Below are 20,799 nucleotides of genomic sequence, written 5' to 3'. Positions count from 1 at the left end.
GAACACTGCCCCCCTCTCTCCTAGCTACACCTCTGAGGTAGCTACCTAATGGCGTAGCAGGGACATGACTTGATTATCAAGCCAGAGGTTGCCAGTTTGAATCCCCGCTGGTATGTTTCCCAGACTATGGGAAACAAACATCTATACTGGGCAGCAGTGATATAGGAAGATGCTGAAAGGCATCATCTCATACTGCGCAGAGGATGGCAATAGTAAACTCCTCCTGTATTCTACCAAAGAAAAACCACAGAGCTCTGTGGTCGCCAGGAGTCGACACTGACTCGACAGCGCACTTTACCTTTAAACAGGTTTACTGTCTCTCAGCCAGCTAATTACATGTGATTTTTCTAATCATGAATGTAGTTACTATGATCTTCTGTGAGAGCCCATGTCACGTATTATGTTGCTCACACAATCAGACCGTTCACATGAGCAGTTTTACAAACCAACTAAAATCACATGTTCCATTGGGCTAAATGGGAGCAACATGTCAAGCTATAAAACTTCAGTTTCCATATTGTGCTACCCATTCTGAATAATACATTGTGTTGCAGAAATATAGCCCAGAATACCAACTTCAGAGCTATAGATACTAACCAAAATAGTGTATGACATTGGACTAGTTTAACACTGAACTATTGTGTTGCTGGTTATCACATTTATAGCTCTAAACTAATTGGGACCTCGATATGACAAGGTGATCCTTAGAATCACCTCTCCTATATCATGCAGCCTTCAAGGACATATTTCTGAGTTGCAAAGAGTGTTTCTGGGTGAAGGGAAGAGCTGTAAAAATCACACTTGTGTGTGCACGCGCACCTACCCACCCACCCATGTCTCCAAAGCAGGGATGCTTTTGCTGCAGGGGCGCAGCTTTAGTCAGGATGTTGGCCAGATAGTGCCAGACAGTGCCTTTAGAGATGTAAACTTTTCTGTGGTCACTATACATGAAAGCTCTGACTTTGATTTTCATATAATGTTGCTGACTGATAAGATTATTATTATTCAGTATCAGTATTATTAATTGATAAGATTTGTCACTAAAATATTTACTCCTAATATTTTTATTTTTTAACAGATATTTTGTCTCCTCTTTTGGGGACTCTTGTATCTTCTGCTCAGGTAAGCGTGTATTCATATTTTTACTTTATATCCAGCTCATCAATGTAAATACATTTCTAGGGTGACTGTTAGAATTCTAAAAATATGACAAAGCAGCAATGAAAACTACAAACTTGAACAGGATTTTTTAAAAAATCAGCATTTAAAACATATTCCATCTGAAATTAAAAGCCTGGGGAAAATCAAAGGTCTTGGTCTGGCACACACTTCCAAGATATCAACGTATGCTCCGTGTGTGCCTCTCTGAGAGCAGTATTCCTTAAATAGGGTACCACAGCCAAGAAGGCTCTCTTTTCAGTTGTCACCCACCTCACATTAAATAGTAGGAATATCCTCAAGGGGACCTCTGAAGAGAAATTATACGGGCAGTTTTTTTGATGTAGAAGGCAATCCTTCTGGTACGCAGGTCCCAAGTGACTTATGGCTTTAAAAGTAAGCACCAGCACTTTGAATTGTGCTCAAACTGACTGAAAGCCTTCAGAGTTGTTTAAGCACTGGCAAGAAGTGTTCCCATCAATCATTCCCACTCAACAACCTAGTGGCTGTGTTTTGAACTGACTGCAGTTTCTGAGAAACCTTCAAAGGCATCATCCAGAACAGGTTGAATATCACCTTGCATTACTTATGCAGTGCAAATGCTCTCAACTACCCACTGGCACTATGGAGCCATTTGGATCCACCTTTTGAGGATAATTTATCTTACTATCTTCTGGCAATGTCTATCAATTTGTCTTTTCCTTTATGCATAAGTTTTAGTTAGAGAACGATTGCCCCCAAATCATTTTTTCCCAGATCCTCTGAAGTGTATGGTATAGCTTAAGTTTCTACATTGTTCAGGTGAAATCAAAGCAGTGATTATGAAGGTATGATGTGTGTAAGCTGTGATGGTTGGAACTTGTTAAGCAGCACTAGTTTTTGGTTTTTGTATTAACTTTTTATTAATGCTTAAATGAGATTACACAATCAAAATAATCACAACTAAACTCCATAAATCCAGCCCAGACCCTTCATACAGATAAAGGAAAGGTGGGTAGGCAGGCAGGGATGGGGAACTGAACAAAACAAAATAGCAGCAGTATTTAAGACTACTTAGTCACGATTTGCATTTTAAAGACAGTTCTTATTATGTTGAGCATTTTTAACTTCATGTGCATTTATTGCAATAAACAAGAAAGGAAGTTAGCTCTCAGGTCTTTAAAACAGAGTTCTAAATGGAAAAGTCTGGATGTCAACCAAGTTGCACATGCCAAAAAACAACCCTCAGGGACATATTTTTGGGAGACACAATGGACTGCAGAGGGAAAGGGAGATCGGCAACAATCTCCCTTGTGTGCCTTCCTTTTGTGTGCATGGAAAATCTTTCAGCATGTGCAGTGTTAGTTGGGATATCAGCCATTGCAAGCAGTTTCAACATCATTCGGTAGGCACTGCTCTAATGAAAAGATCCCTCATACCATTTTTCTAACCAATATTTCTCTTTCTCTCCATGCCCAAGTTTAACTATTGTATAGATGTGGAGTGGCTTGTCAAGCAGTATCCCAAGGAGTTCAGGTATGTCTTTCTGAGAGTAATTCACTCTTAGCTCGTTGTTCTTGATGTTCCTTTTATTGGATATAAAACGAAAAAATTAGGCTTCTACTTCACATTTTTGGTTTACACTTTCCAGTTTACCATTGTGGTTTGTGGTGTGAGACTGAATATAATCTTGCACCACATGCTACAATGAGAAATGGGAAAGTATTCACCAGAAATATGAAGTAGGAGCTGGACATTTATGTTCAGTAAAAGGAGCATCAAGAACATTAATTAATTAATTAATTATATTTTACATTTATATCCCGCTCTTCCTCCAAGGAGCCCAGAGCGGTGTACTACATACTTAAGTTTCTCCTCACAACAACCCTGTGAAGTAGGTTAGGCATAGCATTTCTGTTTGGACCACTTGGAACAAGGAAAGCTGTGGGTGATTCCAAAAGCAGGGGTCCATTTGTCTCATTGCTAGTCACTGGATCTAGGGTGAATGGCCACTTACTCTCTTCCAGCCCCTGCATGGACTAGCAAGTCCAAGACTCCTGATATCAGTAAGATAAACCATTATCCTTTCTTGAGAGGCCTCCTTCTCTTCCAAAGGCTGTACTAGTACAGGGCCCAATGTTCAGCTCTATTTCCCAGCATAAATACAAAAGGGCTTGATTTTTTCACCTCACTTTTTTTCGGGGGGGGGGGGGATTGGTTTTATATTAGTATGTTGTTTTTCGTTTAAAACCCCAAAGCAGCTTTGTTGCAATGTTTATTTATTAAGATTTTCTTACATACCGCCTCCTCCATAGTCTCTAGGCGGTGAACAACACCAATAACAATTAATTAAAATAATAATAAAGGGCAAACGCCTGGCGAAACAGGTGAGTCTTAAGAAGGGCCATAAAAGAAGACAGGGAGGGGGCTGAATGAATCTGGGGGGGAAGAGTGTTCAAAAGAAGAGGGGCGGCCACAGAGAAGGCCCTCCTACAGTCCCAGGCACCACACACTACACCAGGGAATGGGGCACTAAGGTAGGCCAGCTGAGAAGACCTCACAGGCTGGGATATTGTGTGCTGTATTTATACAGTCACTTGTAAATGAAGTATAACACATGTTTTTGAGAAGGTAGATCTAGACACTGTTACCCACGCCTTAGTCACGTCACGGCTGGATTACTGTAACGTGATCAATGTGGGGCTGCCCTTGAAGAATATTCAGAAACGGCAGCTAGTGCAAAATGCAGCAGCTAGAATTTTATTGGCAGATATGTGCTCTGGTGGTAAAGTTCAACCCAAGAGATTATCTGGAGACATTGGGCTCAGTTAAAATACAAAGATGTATTAAGAAACTAAACATCACATACTGAGAGAGAGCCATTGAACAAAATGCACAAACAGGCACTAGCCTTCAACTGACTCTGACCAAAACAGACCTATTAATATCTCATGCCTCTAGGGGCCAGAAGAGGTTACTGAAATGCTAAAAGAGCAAAGCTTTAGAATTCTCACAAGTTTGACTGGCAACATTGGGATGTGGTCCATTTGTCTTGAGCTAGCACAAATGCTAGTGAAAGAACATGCACAATTGTGCAAAGAAGTTCACCTGTATTCCAGACTAGTTCTAGTGCTAATACAGCCTCTTGCAGGAGCTGTTGCGCAAGCCCATATATGAGCAGTTGAGAAACTCTGCACATCATGCGTGCAGGTGGCTCCACTTCCAGTAGTGGTAATACAGCTTTGTGAAGTGCTGCAGCCACAAATAAAGCCCTTCTGAGAGTGCTGTTGTGCATGCTGCTCACTGTGTTTTAGGACTGAGGTTTTAGTTATTTTAATGCAGTAGTTATGGAGAAGCTTCTGGGCTCTGTTTAAGTGTTCCAGGAATAAAGTGTAACAAATTGGATTTACTACTGGACCAATTTAAAATGCATCATTATATGAGTACATTTGTATTGTGTATTTCCTGTCCATTGGAATCAATATGTCACTGTTTACTGAACTATACTGATGATTTTAAAAGGGAAACTTTAGGCATATTGTTCAACAGGATAGTGAATCTCGTGGGCATAACTAGAAGCCTGTACCTTAGGCCTGGTACAGCTGTTGCCAATTTCCTAACTGTTATTAGGCGACTGGGAGCATGCTGTGGGATTACATGCATCCTCTTCCATATGAATTCTCTCTGGAATGATTTGCTTTACTATACCATAGCATTACATTTGCATTGATGCTAACCATATTTGCTTGCAACCAGGGTTGGCAAACCCTCTTCAAATGGTAGTTTTGAGTTCTCATTATAGGAAGAATTCTTGTTGTTTACTGAAGCACTAATTTAGACATAATGTTCACATAGTTAAAGCAAACCATGCAAGAGAGATGCAAGAGAGAGGAGGAAGATGTGTGAAGGAGCCTAGAGAAGGGAGAAATGAGTGTATAGGAATCCACGACACTCTTAAATCTTCTAACCATGGATGGTTGCTCAAGAATACTCTGCTTGCACCAGCCCTTAGTGATAGCCTCCCCAAACAGTCAGTTGAATGACTCCTGAATGGCAAATGTTTAAATATAATTCATCATGCATGTACTTTGTGCTCCTTAAATAAGAAGCTGATAACATTCCTTCCCACCCTTTAAATCATGTTTTTAAACGATTCTACGTAACAAAGATGTAAGGAAAGTTTTGTACTTTAGATTTAACTTATTGGTATTCTTTCTGTCCTGCCATTTCTATGTTTTCATTCATGTAATTACTTTATTCCAAGACCATGACTTACCCATCTATACTATTCCTTGCTGCCTGGGTGCTGTATCTAAATTTTCTAAATTGGTTAGAAAAATTGGTGGCTCCCTTGTACTTAATACTTACAAACCTGAACAGATATTTGAGTTACAATAAGAGTTTCAACAATGACCTTTAAGAGGCAGCCCAACCTATGTTAAAATGTGAGTGCCAAAAATAGAAATTAGGACACTTTCAAGTTATTTCTAACACTTTTTGAATAATGGTTCCTCTCAAGAAGCTTTTGCAAACCTAATTGCAAGTGAATTCTTTAAAGTTTCCTTTGATTTTTAGGGACAAACCATTATTAATAGTCCATGGAGAGAAAAGAGAATCCAAAGCTCAACTACATGAAGCTGCGCATCCGTATCAAAATGTCCGCTTGTGCCAGGTAACTTAGTTTTCTCTGCTGCTGGATGAGGACATCTCACATGGGGTTATCTTTCACATGTACTCCAGAGAGCAAGACTGTGTAAATTTTTGAGAATGGGAACCCCACCCAGTCCTTCTAGGCCTGCATTCTGCTTCAGAGACAGCTTTCTTTTTCTTAGCCATGCCTTCTCTTCCTTACATTTTTCTCATTCTCCTGCTATTATATCCTCACCTTTTCTTTCTCTTTTTGCCTTTCTACTTCCTTGCACACAAAAACAAGCAAAAAACCACTCCTATTCCTCTCCCCTTCTGTCTCTCAATCATGTATGACCCAGATGACTGACAAGGTTGGAAACGTTCTCCTGCCGAGGGGGAAAAACCTCTTTCTTTCCTTCTCTGATCCACCAGCAAGTGGTTACAACCCACTCTTCAGCAGCAAGCATGCAGACAACCAACTGGTGCTATCTAATGAAGGGGGCAGCCTGGATTCTCAAGAAGGGCCATTGGCCCATCCGCTCCCAGAGCAGGGCATGACTGCAGTCAACCTCATCTGCTTGTCTCAGCTGACCCTGGAATGTCGACAGAGCTCTCCTCTGCTCCTCCACCACTTCCTAGTGGTCCAGTGAGTGTGCAGAGCCTTGCTCCTCCCACCACGTGGCCCTCCAAATGGCCTCACCAAGCAGCCTCACCGCCTCCAGCAGCGCCTTCTGCGCCACTATTTCTGCCCATAGATCCTCTGATAGAAGTATCCAGCCCACAACCAGGCCAACAGCAGAGGCCCCACCGCTAAAACACTCCTCTGACACTGATGCAGGTGCCCAGCAGCACAGACAGAACAGCGGCAAACAAAGCCCATGAAAACAGCCGGGGACATCCAAATGATGGTGGGACAAGAGTTCCCTCGCAGCCGAGTCAGCCTGCATGCCTCAGGAGAGTCTGATTGATGAGACTCCTGATCTTCCATCAGAACCAGTGAAACCGGGGCCTTCCTGCCCACTCCCTCCCATTCTCCCTAATCAACCCACCTTGCCAGCCCCTCTTATACTGGCAGCCTCCCAGCCTGCCAGGCTTGGTTCCAGGGAATAATCAATCAGTCACTCCTCCAGCACAAACACTCCAAAAGCTCAAAAAATGTGGGCTAGAGATGGAGCCTGCTCATTTTCCTTTTCCAGCTTCCCTAAAATGTCAAGGGAAAAAATCTTAAGCATAGGAAATCCTATAGGAATAAAAAGGCAAAGAAGTCTAGAAAACAAGTTACCGGGGCTCAGGGCTCCCCTTCAGATTCCAATATATATATACCGCTTTTCAAAAAAAGTTCCCAAAGCGGGTTACATAGATAAATATCTAATTAATTAAATTAATTAATTAGATGGCTCCCTGTCCCAAAGGGCTCACAATCTAAAAAGAACAGGCACCAGCAACAGCCACTGGAGGCATCCTGTGCTGGGGTTGGATATGGCTAGTTGTTCTCCCCCGGCTAAATAAGAATCACCACTTTTAAAAAGGTGCCTCTTTTCTCAATTAGCAGGGCACTTGCAGGAGACATTTCGGTTTATGACTCCCCAGATCCCCACCCCAAGAGAGCCTGATATAGACCCACCAAACCCAGGAACCATTCTTGATGTGGAAAATCCTGATGTGGTCCTTGAGAATCCAAATATTCCCATACCAGAAATATTTGACAGAAGACCCAGACCTAGTCTCTTGAGAGGAAGGGAAATGGTCAGATGATCAAAACTCTGAATCTTTCCCCAAGTCTTTCCACCTGTTTCCACCAGATGAGTTCTCACAAAGCTACTTAACAAAGCCATCAATACAATTGGGCTCCAACAAACAACTTCCCAGGAACACCATCCAGGGAAACACTGATCTTCCCAATGCCAAACAAGAGGATTTACTCGTTCCCTTTCCCAATTGTTTTGTTGACACGGTTAAATAGGAATGGAATGCCCCAGCAACAAATAAGAAACCTGCTCTCATTAACAAGTTTTATAGCCTTACCAAGGAAGCTTCAGATGTGTTTCAGGTTTCCCCCACTGATGCACCCACTCTGTTGTCTGGCGCCATTCTTCCTCATGATAGGGACAGCTCACTCAGGGACCCCAACAAGAAATTGATAGAGTTGGTTTTAAAGAAAGAACACGAGGTACACACCTCTACTTGCTGCCTCTATCATCGCACAGGCATCTCTACTCTGGGTAGATGAGCTGCTCCAGTATCTTCCCTCAGATCTAACTCGCCAAAAGCAAACACTACTAAAGATTCAAAAAGCACAGGCTTTTATAGCTGATGCTTCACTGGGCTCAATCCGTTTCACCTCAATGCTGGTAGCACATAATCCGACTCAGCCTCACTCACAGACCTGGCAGCAGTATCATATACTGCATCCAAACTCTTTAGCAACAAAGACCTTTGGAAAGTACTTACTGAAACTAAAGATGAGAAAAGTGCTCCCTTCAGTTCCTTGCATGGATGACATGTCAACCACAGAGACCCTTCCAGCCCTTTCGGACCTTTTGTTCCACATTCCGACCCAGGGATAGACACTCTAGTGTGCAGAGTCCCTTCTGGAACAGACAACCCAACAACAGTAGGCCACCTAACCAACTGCGCCAGACCTTCACTACTCATTCCAGTCCTAGGCAGCTATCCTGACTCACCGCTTTCCTTGTGGGAGGTTGAATCTCGGACTTCTTCCACATATGAGAAGCCAATATATCCAACCAATGGGTACTCAATTCCATCTTGCTCAGTTACAAAATAGAGCTGACCTCGTTCCCCACCAATTATTTCTTGCCAGCCCCCCAGTCACACTTGCCTACCAGACAACCAGGTCTGCTCTGAGCAATGCAGCATCTGGAATTCATCAACACTATAGAACCCGTACCACTTCAACAAAGAAGCAAGGGTTTGGGGGTTTTCTATTTTGTTCACTGTGCCCCAAAAGGATGGCTCTCTTTGAGCTGTGCTGGACTTAAAGTTGTTAAGTTCATCAAATGCAGACAGTTCAGAATGGAAACACTACAATCCATCGCAGAATTCCTCCATCATTCTGATTTTGTGGCCTCCATGGACATGATGGAGGCGTATTTCCATGTTCAAATTCACCCCATGAGTCGCCCTCTCCTCTGCTTCAGATACATGGGTCATCATTACCAATAAAAAGCCTTTCTGTTCAGTCTCTCCTCCGTACCCAGGATCTTCACAAAGATTCTGATCCCTCTCATAGCACACCTTCGACTTGGGAATCCAGGTATTGGTCTACTTAGATGATCTCCTTATCAAGTCCCCTTCCCTCACGATGGTGGAGTCAGATGCTCACAGACTACAGATTCCTGATGAAGAAGACCAAAGGTCACCTTCTCACCTTGAACCAGATCCATTGCCTTGGGATAACAGGCACCTCTCGAGACAGTCTCATTTTCCCCCCAGACCGCATTCAGGATATTCTTCAGTTGATCCACCAGATAACTGCAGTCAGCACAGTGCTAGTCCTCACACTGGCCAGGCTTCTAAGGCTTATCATGGCATCCCTGGAAGCAGCCATGTGGGCTTGCTTCCACCTACTCACACTCCAGTGGTTTCTCTTGCCTTATCAGAATCACTAACCAGAGTCAAACCACCATCGCAAGTCATCCACTCCTTTCACTGGGTGACCCAAACGTCCTGTCTCCCTTGAGGCAAGACCTTCCTAGATCATTTAAGAGTCATTCTGATGGATGCCAGTCTGTCCATCTGGGGAGCTCATTGCCTACAGTGCTGGGCCCAAGGGAAATGGATCCCTCAGGAGCATGCCCACAGTATCAACTCCTTTCACTAACACAAACGTTAAGCAGCCTCCCTTGTGACTCTCCTCTCCATGGTTCCTACGCAAGGCCTACATTCCCATCCTCACCTTAAACACTTCCTTAGCGATGCCACATTGCTTTCACCACCAACAGTACACAGGATTGCCTCTTGGGATCTACATAAAGCTCTACACGTACTACATAAGGTGTGCTTCAAACCTATCCGTTCAATACCGATCTGCTTTCTCTTTCTTACTGTAAGCTTGCCTTCCTCATGGCCATCACATCAGCTAGAGTTGTCGGACACCTAGTGGAGTTGTCGGACACCTCCAGTTCAGGCATCAAATTAATTGATCCATCCATCAGCTAGATGTGTCTCAGAGCTATGCTCAATGTCAGTGAACCCCAACTTCTGCATCTTTTCACCATACTCCATTTTTCTACCCAGCCCTTCCTTTTATGCCCAAGGTATCTTAAGTTTTTCACTGCTCTCTGGACATAGTCCTCCCATCTTTTTGTCCCAAGCCTGTCTACTCCTTGGAGAAAATGGCAAAAACTCAACATGCACTGCTGCCTGAAGGTGTTACCTTTCCCACATGGCTTTCTTCCACTCCAGTGGTGCCTTTATTGGTCTCCTTTCTCCTGTCCTCTGTGGGTCAGGAGGTTTCCACTACTACTAGAGCCAGGTGGATCAAGGCCTGTAATTTGTTGGCCTATGAGGTCCAAAAACCTATGACTTCCTCTCAGCATCACTACACACTCTACAAGATCAGCGACCACATCAGCTGCATTTTCTCCATCAAAGTCAGCCCGAATCAGAGAGATTTTATTTGCAAAAAATTCTTTAAAGACATCGCAGTGGATAACTGATGACTCCAAATTCTGGTTCAAGGGATGGGGGCAGATACTAGTCCCCTCACAACCCTGGACAACTCCGCTGGACGTGAACTCGCAGAGACAATACGGGCAGAAAAGAACTGCTTCTTTGCCACACATATCGCCTGAGCATAGATCTTTAAATGTGCTCTATGTCGTAATCTGTCAGATTCAAGTCGAGTCTTTTTCCGCTTGCGCTCCAACCGGCTGCCTTGCTGCTTCAGCCCCCGTAGATCTTCCGTATACCAAGGGGCCAGTTTTGAAGCAGGTCGGAGGGGACACTTAGGAGCAATCGTGTCTACTGTCCTGGTGAGCAAGTTGTTCCAATTCTTAACCAGGGCATCAACAGGATCACCGACAGAGCCAACATTAAATCTCTCCAAGGCTTCTTGGAATCCTACCGGATCCAATAACCTCTTCGGGCGACCATTCTAATAGGCCCCTTGCCCCTGTGGAGGTGGGAAGTGGTTGTAAGTCTAACCTTAATCAGATGGTGATCTATCCATGACAATGGGGAAATCACAGGAGTCCCCACCCACGGAACACCACCCTGATCGGAGTAAAAGACCAAATCAAGCGTGTGACCTGCAATATGCATCAGTCCAGAGACCGCTTGGGATAGGCCCATAGTTGTCATGGCCGCTATGAACTCCTGAGCTGCCCCGGATAAATTGGTCCCAAAATGAACATTGAAGTCCCCCAGCACCAAAAGTCTGTGAGACTCCATCACGAGTTCAGTGACCAAGTCCATGAGCTCAGTAAGGGATTCCGTTGGGCAGCGGAGCGATCAGTACACCAACAGAAGTCCCAATATATCCCTGGTCCCCAAACTCAAGTACACACATTCAATATGGTCCAATACCCTAAAAGGGACCCTGGTAAGGGAGATGTTATCCTTATAGACCACGGGCACTTCACCTCCCTGACCACGTCCCCTCACCCGCTCCTCTACAGAATATCCTGGAGGGAGAAGCTGGCCCCAAACTGGTCCCTGGTCACCCCCAACCAAGTCTCAGTAATACAAACCAGGTCGGCCCCTTCATCCATAATCAAATCACGGATGAGTTCAGATTTATTTTGGACTGACCTGGCATTGCAGAGAAGCAGGATAAGGTTATGTGGGTTGTTGGCAGCACTCCCCGAGGTCAGAGAGCTGGCAGGACAGCCACAAGGGGGGACAGCAATTAAATTTCTGACTACCCTTCCCCTGGAACGGCCTGCTGACCTGACAACATTACTCCTTCTATTCCCCACCACCACTGGGATAGCTGCCCCACATTCAATGGTGCCCCCTATCCCCCCATCTCCAGATGAACCCAAACACATTGTAGCAATTTCAGGCCGATTCTAAAAACAGCTAAACAGAAGCTCTACTGTTGAGTAGCTCCTCCCCAATCTAATAATTAAACAGAGGATCTGGCCCTTGCCCTCGTTCTCCCCTGAAGTGGCTCCCTCAAAGGGGTGACCCCCTTTGGTGTCACCCCTTCGGTGGCGGGTCCGCTGCCACTGGCAATGTGCCTATATAGTCCTGGGCAGCTGCAGCTCCAACCGGTGGAACGCAGGAACTCAAACTGCCCAGTCACCTCTGGCCCCAGTCCTGCAAGGACTCACCACCACAAACAGTCTTGGCTGGAGCAGATAGCAAACAAAGGGGGAGCAGAAGAGGAGGCAACCAGACAGGGGATCTTGACTCACCTGTCCAGGCGTCCGCATCTACTGGTGTAACTATCCTTTGTTCTTGCATTTCTCTCCATACCTTGGACTGGTTTACTATGAACTGGGTGGGATTCTCCTTCCTGTGCTCTTAAAACTTTCCAAAAATGTACATAGTCCTGTCCTCTGGAACATGTGGGAAGTATAACTCCGTGTGAGATATCCAGCAGCAAAAAGAAGCCTTCACGGTGAGTAATCAATGCTCCTTTCTCTCATCATTAAATGGCGGGGGAGGTATCCTGTGCTGCAATTCACCAAAGATATTCTATAGAAAAGATATTTATGATGTCTGCCTGTAAATGAGGAAACATTAGCTGATGACACTCTGACTTGCACTGCATACATTCAGAGGGAGGAGCAGATCATCTACAAAATCCCCCATTCCCCTGCTTGCATAGCAGTAGTCTGGATCTCAGCAGTCCTGCACAAGCACAGTGCTAGTCTGGATGTGAGCCAATTTTATTTTTTGAAACAAGGATTGGGAACATTTTGAGAGATCAGATTGCATATTGGCCAGTGACCTTGCATAATAACTTTCTCTTGACCATTATGTGGGTCAGGTTGACATCACCATACAGAAGCATCTGTGGACTTAGGCATGCATGTATAGTTGCACTCATAGGCATGCAAATATGTGCTCATACTGGTATTTTGTATAGTATAACTCTTTATCAAGCAGTGATAAAGTAAAATGGGACGATATGCATTCTTTGCTCATTTCCTTTGCTCTGCTTGGGAGAACTGCCCCCCCTCCCCACTTTCTTCTCTGATGCAATGCTTTCTTTCATGAAATAGTTACTTTGAAAATCAGTTGTCAGCTTTTCTGAAAATGACAGCCTAGTGAGCCCTGTCCCAGCAGAAAGAGCTATTTAACAGGTATTTTGTTTTCTACCCAATCGTTTCTGCTTCTGTATTTGATATCAGGCCTCTCCTACGCACCTCTATGAGATTTTAATAGGAGGAATGAGTATTTTCAGCATGACAGTATGGAAATGTAAAAAGGATCCAAGGTTTTACATTCACTTGGAAAGCTACAGTCAGCTTAGCCTATAAATGTTCTGCACTTAGGTCACTGCTAGAGCTTCCTGCTTTTCTTTGTAGGTTTTAGAATGGGTATTATTTGCTTATTCTTCTCACTATTTCACCATTTGGAAAGTAGTTAAGATTGAAATAAGAGAAATTTGAGTGGAAGGGAAAGCAAAATATGCTAATTACAGGATAGCTTTTGAGCTAGATTTGTTAAGCATATCTGCTTCAGTCAAAATATTGCTCTCTGTTTCATAAATAATTTTTCTTTAAATGTCTTGGTATGGCTTTTCTGTGCTTCTGCTATCTTTGAATATGAAAAGTAAAAAGAGTTGATATATATAAGGCTTCTACCATGTGTCCTGGTAATGTTTTGTAGCAGCTTTATTCAGTTTGGTAAAGGCTTGGATCAAAAGAACCAAAATAGAATAGTGCTTGTTTGACTAGCAGTAACAGAAGAGTTCACACAGTGCTATTTTATATACATTCTAGAAAAGCAGTTGTGCTTTAATTTGCGCAAAAGTTTGCACAAAAAGGATATTTGAATTGATCCTTTTTAAAGCAACACTCTAGCGTGAGGTGCAAAACAGTCCTTCCATGAGCAGAAGGTGCCTACTGCTTTCAAAAAGGGTGTCTTTTGATCCAACTCAAGAGACTTGAAGCTAATGTGTAACAATGGGTAATTGAGAACTGCAGATAAAACCTGTTGAGTAACTTCTAGAATTTGAAGATGACATGTGTAGTTGCTGGATGAAAGAGCTGTTGTGTAATTTGTGCTGAGGCCACCAGAGAGCAGTAAATTAAAGCAAAATAGGGGGAGTTTTCAAATATATACAAAATGTATAGTATAATAGAGTTCTTGTGATAGGAAGCATTTTAAAATGTTCTTTAAAATCTTATTGTAGGCTAAATTGGATATTGCATTTGGAACTCACCACACGTAAGTAATTATAACATCTGGAATGTGGGGTGGGGGCAATTTTATGTAATGAAGGTGATTTTTTTTAGTACTGTTTTACTCCAGTCTTGGTATAATCTGTAAAGGTGTTGACACAGAATTTATATCCATAGGCTGGAATTTGAAGACACCCGAATTTATGCGGAAAGTGCTTCCAAGGGCACAAAGGGATGGCCATTCTCCCCCCACCCCTCTTTCCAGTGACAGATTTATGCACTTCAAGAAGTGCTGTTCAGAGGCCCTGACTCTTCATTGGGGATCTTGGACTGGAAAGGTGGAGTTAAAAATGCTGAACATCATGCATGGCTCTTTAGATCCTGGCCATGGTATTCTGCAGAACACAACTACTGCATGCATTTATTTGTTAAAATACAAATATTTTTATCTTTTACTATCCCTTCAATATTTTAGTATTCCTCCAGTACAACACTGCTTGGGGCAACTCACAGACATAAGAACAGCCCTACTGGATCAGGCCCAAGGCCCATCTAGCCCAGCATCCTGTTTCGCACAGTGGCCCACCAGATGCCACTGGAAGCCACAGGCAGGAGTTGAGGGCATGCCCTCTCTCCTGCTGTTATTCCCCTGCAACTGGTACTCAGAGGCATCCTGCCTTTGAGGCTGGAGGTGGCCCACAGCTCTCCAACTAGTAGCCGTTGAAAGACCTCTCCTCCATGTAGTTATCCAAACCCTTCTTAAAGCCATCAAGTTTGTTGGCTGTCACCACATCTTGTGGCAGAGAATTCCACAAGTGGATTATGCATTGTGTGAAAAAGTACTTCCATTTTTTGGTCCTAGATTTCCCGGCAATCAATTTCATGGGATGACCCCTAGTTCTAGTGTTATGTGAGAAGGAGAAGAAGTTCTCTCCGTCCACTTGCTCCACACAATGCATGATTTTATAGACCACTGTCATGTCTCTCCGCAGTCGTCTTTTTTTCTAAACAAAAAAGCCCCAGGTGTTGTAGCCTTGCCTCATAAGAAAGGTGCTCTAGGCCCCTGATCATCTTGGTTGCCCTCTTCTGCACCTTTTCCAGTTCTACAATGTTCTTTTTTAGATGTGGTGACCAGAACTGTACGCAGTACTCCAAGTGTGGCCACACCATAGTTTTGTATAAGGGTATTATAATATTAGCCGTTTTATTTTCAGTCCCCTTCCTAATGATCCCTAGCATGGAACTGGCTTTTTTCACAGCTGCTGCACATTGAGTCAACACTTTCAACAAGCTGTCAACCACAACCCCAAGATCCCTCTCCTGGTCAGTTGCCGACAGCTCAGATCCCATCAGCGTATACTTGGAAGTTGGTGTTTTTTGTCCCAATGTGCATCACTTTACAATTGCCAACATTGAACCGCATTTGCCATTTTGTCGCCCACTCCCCCAGTTTGGAGAGATCCTTTTGGAGCTCCTCACAATTCATTGTGGATTTCACTACCCAGAAGAGTTTGGTATCATCTGCAAATTTGGCCACCTCACTGCTTACCCCTGCTTCTGGATCATTTATGAATAAATTATAAAGCACCGGTCCCAGTACAGATCCCTGGGGTACCCCACTTCTTACTTACTTCCATTGTGAAAACTCTCCATGTATACCTACCCTCTGTTTCCTGTCTTTCAACCAGTTAGCAATCCACACATGTACTTGTCCCCTTATCCCATGACTGCTAAGTTCGAGAGGAGAGCTGGTCTTGTGGTAGCAAGCATGACTTGTCCCCATAGCTAAGCACGGTCTGCCCTGGTTGCATATGGATGGGAGACTTGATGTGTGAGCACTGCAAGATATTCCCCTTGGGATGAAACCGCTCTGGGAAGAGCAGAAGTTCCCTTCCTGGCTTCTCCAAGATAGGGCTGAGAGAGATTCCTGCCTGCAACCTTGGAGAAGCCACTGCCAGTCTGTGAAGACAATACTGAGCTAGATAGACCAATGGTCTCACTCAGTATATGGCAGTTTCCTATGTTCCTAAGTTTCCTCACGAGTCTTTGATGAGGAACTCTGTCAAAAGCTTTTTGGAAATCCAAGTGTACTATGTCAACTGGATCACCTTGATCCACACACTTGTTGACACTCTCAAAGAGCTCCAAAAGGTTGGTGAGGCAAGATTTACCTTTGCGGAAGCCATGCTGTTTCATTCCCATAGGGGCCTGTTTTTCTATGTGCTTTACAATTTTATCCTTGAGGATGCTTTCCATCAATTTGCCTGCAACGGATGTTAAGCTAAGCGGCCTGTAAGTTTCCAGATCGCCCCTGGATCCCTTTTTGAAAATCGGTGTTATATTTGCTACTCTCCAGTCCTCTGGTACAGAGCCCGATTTCAGGGATAAGTTATATATTTTAGCAAGGAGGTCGGCAGTTTCACATTTGACTTTGAGGACTCTTGGATGGATGCCATCTGGCCCAGGTGATTTGTTAGTTTTCAGATTTTCCAGACAGTTTAGAACATCATCTCTTGTCGTTTCTATCTGACCCAGCTCTCTAGCTTCCATCCCTAAAGAGCCTGGTTCATGAACAGATATATGCTCAGTATCCTCTGCCATGAAGATAGACGCAAAGAACTCATTTAGCTTCTCTGCAGCCTCCATATCTTCCTTAATGATCTCTTTCACTCCCTCATTGTCTAATGGTCCAACCGCCTCCCTGGCAGGTTTCCGGCTTCTGATGTATTTAAAGAAGTTTTTGTAATTCCCCTCGATACTTTTGGCTAAATCTTCCTCAGACTCTCTTTTTGCCTCCATTATTGTCACCTTGCATTTCTTTTGCTAGAGTTTGTATTCCTTTCTGTTCTCTTCATTTGGACAGGCCTTCCAATTTTGGAAGAAAGTCTTCTTCCCTTTTATGGCTTCCTTGATAGTACCCGTTAACCATGCTGGCATCCTCCTGGACTTAGTGGTACCTTTCCTCCTTTTGGGTATACAATCTAACTGGGCTTCTAGTATTGTGTTTTTGAGTAAACTCCATGCACTCTGGAGTGAAGTGACTCTCCCGATTTTCCCTTTCAGCTTTCTTTTCACCATACTCCTCATTTTGGAGAAGTTTCCTCTTCTGAAATTCAAAATGTCTGTTAGACTTCCTTGGTGATTCTCTCCCCACATGTATGCTGAATTTGATGGCACTATGGTCACTGTTCCCTAAAGGGTCGATGACACCGACATCACGCACCAGGTCCTGGGTGCCACTAAGGATTAAGTCCAAGATTGCCTTCTCTCTGGTTGGCTCCAAGACCAACTGTTCTAGTGCACGGTTATTTAGCGTATCTAGAAATCTAACCTCTTTGTCCTGACCTGACTGTGAATTTACCCAGTCTGTGTGGGTAATTGAAGTCACCCATAATTACAGCCCTGCCTCTCCTTGACACCTCCCTGATTTCCTCATGCAACTCCCAGTCACTGTCAGCGTTTTGATCCAGAGGGAAATAGCACGTCCCCAGTAGCACGTTCCCTTTCCGGCCTTGTATAGTCACCCACAGGGTTTCTGTGGAGGACTCCAGCCACCTAGGTTTTCTAGCTTGTTAGATTCTATCCCTTCCTTAACATACAGTGCTACTCCACCTCCAAGGTGCCCCTCCCTGTACTTTCTATAGAGTTTATATCCAGGGATAACAGTGTCCCACTGATTCTCACAGTTCCACCATGTTTCTGTTATGCCCACTATATCTATTTCTGCATTAGCAACCAAGCACTCCAGCTCACCATCTTGGCTCGGAGGCTTCTGGCATTGGCATATAAGCACCTATACGCTGAATCTCTCACCTGATGTGTTCTATCTTTCTTTTTATTCTTTGACCAGTGGGCACAGGCTCCATCTGCTCTTTATGCGGTTCTGCTCTGTCCCCTTCTCTTTTATCTGAATACTTTGCACCCTCACACTTTAAAGGATGGCTTTTGCCAAATGGGATACTGCCCAGCTCCCATCAGCTGTTCCCCAGGCGTGATTTTAAAAGCTGCTCTGCAACCTTTTTGATTTTAAGCGCCAGCAGTCTGGTTCCCTCTTGGTTCAAGTGCAGCCCGTCCCTTTTGTACAGGCCTTGCTTGCCCCAAAATGTATCCCAGTGCCTAACAAATCTAAATCCCTCCTCCCGGCATCAACGTCTCATCCACACATTGAAACCCCTCAGCTCTGCCTGTCTCACTGTACCTGCGCGTGGAACTGGTAGCATTTCTGAGAATACTACCTTGGGGGTCCTGGACTTCAGTACACTACCTGTCAGCTTGAATTTGGCTTCCAGGACTTCCGGACTACATTTCCCCACATTGTTGATGCTGACGTGCACCACGACAGCTGTCTCCTCCCCAGCACTGCCTAAGAGCTTATCAAGACACTGTGTGATGTCTGCAACCTTTGCACCAGGCAGGCAAGTCACCGTGCAGTCAACACGCGGGTCACAAACCCATCTCTCTATTCCTCTAATGATCAAATCACCCACTACACGGAGGCCCCCACCACCCAGAGTAGTATCGTGCGAGAGGATATGGGCTCATCATCCATGGAAGGGGTCCCTTATAAAGGAGCATTTCCTGCTTCCTCAGACCGATGCCCCCCTTGCTCAAGACTTTCATTCTCCCTGACAGCAGAAGAGCTTCCAGCCCTGGAGTGGGATACCTCTATCACATCTCTGAAGGTCTCGTCCACATGCCTCTCTGTCCCTCTGAGCTTCTCCAGATCCGCCACCTTGGTCTCAAGGGAACGGATTTGTTCCCTGAGAGCCAGGAGCTCCTTGCACCGAGCACACACCCATGACTTCTGCCCATGGGGCAAATAGTCATACATGTGGCACTCTGTGTAATACACTGGGAAGTGCCCCTCCCCCTGCTGACTTTCTATCTTCAAACTGTTTTTGTCGGCTGTTCACAATATTTAGAGATCGTTTATTAGAAGTTGTTTATTATCTGTTTATTATCTGTTTATTAGGATAGGTCTCAGTTGTAATGGTCAGCTATTTAACTGTCCAACAGCCTTTCCCAAGAATAGTAGAGATATGAGGGAGTGATTTGTACTTATGTTCTCTTCTCCACCAGGCTCCTTGTGATCACAGGGGCTTGTTCCAGGCTCCCACACACACTTCCTGCTAAACTCCTGCAAAACTCCTACGACCTGTTTGCTATCCCTGTTCGCTATGCTCCCGGGCTTTCACCGATTATGTAGAGAGTAGTCTTCCAACTGAGACACAGGATGTGAGTCAGTCAGAAAAATAAAACAGATAAAACAATATAAATTAATACAATTGCAATTAAAAACAAAACCAAGTTAAAATCGGATGTGCACAAAGTTTTTAAAAACCCAGATATCTACAATAGTTCTTTGGTTTATTTCATATAGTTGTATCATTGGTGACAAAACCTAAACTGTGAAAAGAGAGTAAGTATTTAATGAGGAGTCAGATGCAATCACACCTCTGTTTCTGTACTTTAAACTAATCTTGGAAATAAGTCCACAGATGTTACTATCTAGTGTTGCCAGCTTGGTTTTCTGTACCTGCTCTGTGTCTTTGACAGTTTTTGACACACAAATTCAGCAGGTGGAACTTTCCCTGACACAGAGGAGGTGTTGGGAAAATTCACTACTTAATTTTTGCTTTTGAATCTCAAGAGCAGGTGGGGAGGACTTATAGCCCTATTTCTAGTCCACCATGTTTGTTAGCCTAACATACTGATGTTAGTTGTTTTCAGGACATTCAAAGACTAAGTTTAGAACCTACCCAATTTGCTTCCAGCTTTAAAAAGACTTTCTTGCTTGGTCACTTGGAGGTGACACCGTCTGGCTTCCTGTCACATTTAAGTGCCTACTTAAAATTTTCCTTTATGCTCTGGTGCATGAGAGACCATGGAGTTTGTGTTCAGTTTGCCATCAGTGCACTGCCTTAGAGGGTACTCGTTTGAGTTTTCTGTGTGCAGTTTTGCCCAAAACAAGGTGTAGTCCTGATCCCGCCATGATTGGTATAATATTGATTAAGAATTGAGCCCTATATTATTCCCACCAGGAGTAGCATTCTTATAGCAAGTTCTTTCCCTTCCAAGCCATATGTTTAGGAATAATTAACATGTGAAGAAGCAATATCCAGTTATTAAGTTTTCCCAGCCCCATGCCCCTCCACATTGGCTGCTGCTTGTGGAGGAAGTCTCAACATAAATCATTCAGATTCGGAGCCGGATTATTTAGATGTACCTTTCTTATGTAGGCCCTGATGGATGAATAAATTGATTGATTTACCTGCTTATTTTTGTCTTGAAATTTGGAAGATACTCGTGGACATCCAGATTAACAAAGCATGCATGTGGTGAACATTGCACATGGAGATGGTATTGCAGTTATTTGATTCCCGGCCTTGCTAGAATGAATTGTTTGAGGTTTATTAAGGGATTATTTAAAAGGAAATGGAGATTGCAGAGAAGCTAAGCAAGTTCTTTGCATCTGTCTTCATGGCTGAGGATACTGTGCATATAGCTGTGCCTGAACCAAGCTTCTCGGGGGAAGAGGCTGAAAAACTGTCAGAGGTGATGAGAGATGACATTCTAAACTGTCTGGGAAAACTGAAAATTAACAGATCGCCAGGTCCAGATGACATCCACCCGAGGGTCTTTAAACAACTCAAATATGAAATTGCCGACCTCCTTGTAAAAATATGTAATTTATCCCTAAATCAGGCTATGT

The 20,799-nt window shown here is 43.9% G+C and overlaps 1 protein-coding gene across 4 annotated transcripts in view; it reads left to right on the top strand.

Annotated features, from left to right (window-relative positions):
- TDP1 (tyrosyl-DNA phosphodiesterase 1) overlaps positions 1–20,799 on the top strand; it is a 94,250-nt gene that overhangs the window by 1,483 nt on the left and 71,968 nt on the right. For 2 of the 4 annotated variants that reach the window (XR_008308535.1, XM_053255642.1), the window contains exons 2-5: positions 1,079–1,122; positions 2,618–2,673; positions 5,713–5,809; positions 14,099–14,133. Coding sequence is in view for 3 of the 4 variants with exons in the window: in XM_053255642.1 (XP_053111617.1) it covers positions 1,079–1,122; positions 2,618–2,673; positions 5,713–5,809; positions 14,099–14,133 (232 nt within the window). In the remaining variant the exon portion in view is untranslated. The remainder of the gene's footprint in view (positions 1–1,078; positions 1,123–2,617; positions 2,674–5,712; positions 5,810–14,098; positions 14,134–20,799) is intronic. The other 2 variants (XM_053255661.1, XM_053255650.1) reach the window with 2 other exon arrangements.

This window comes from Hemicordylus capensis, chromosome 1 (genome assembly GCF_027244095.1).
Source record: "Hemicordylus capensis ecotype Gifberg chromosome 1, rHemCap1.1.pri, whole genome shotgun sequence".
Lineage (NCBI taxonomy): Eukaryota > Metazoa > Chordata > Lepidosauria > Squamata > Cordylidae > Hemicordylus > Hemicordylus capensis.
This window is presented reverse-complemented; position numbering and strand designations above follow the sequence as displayed.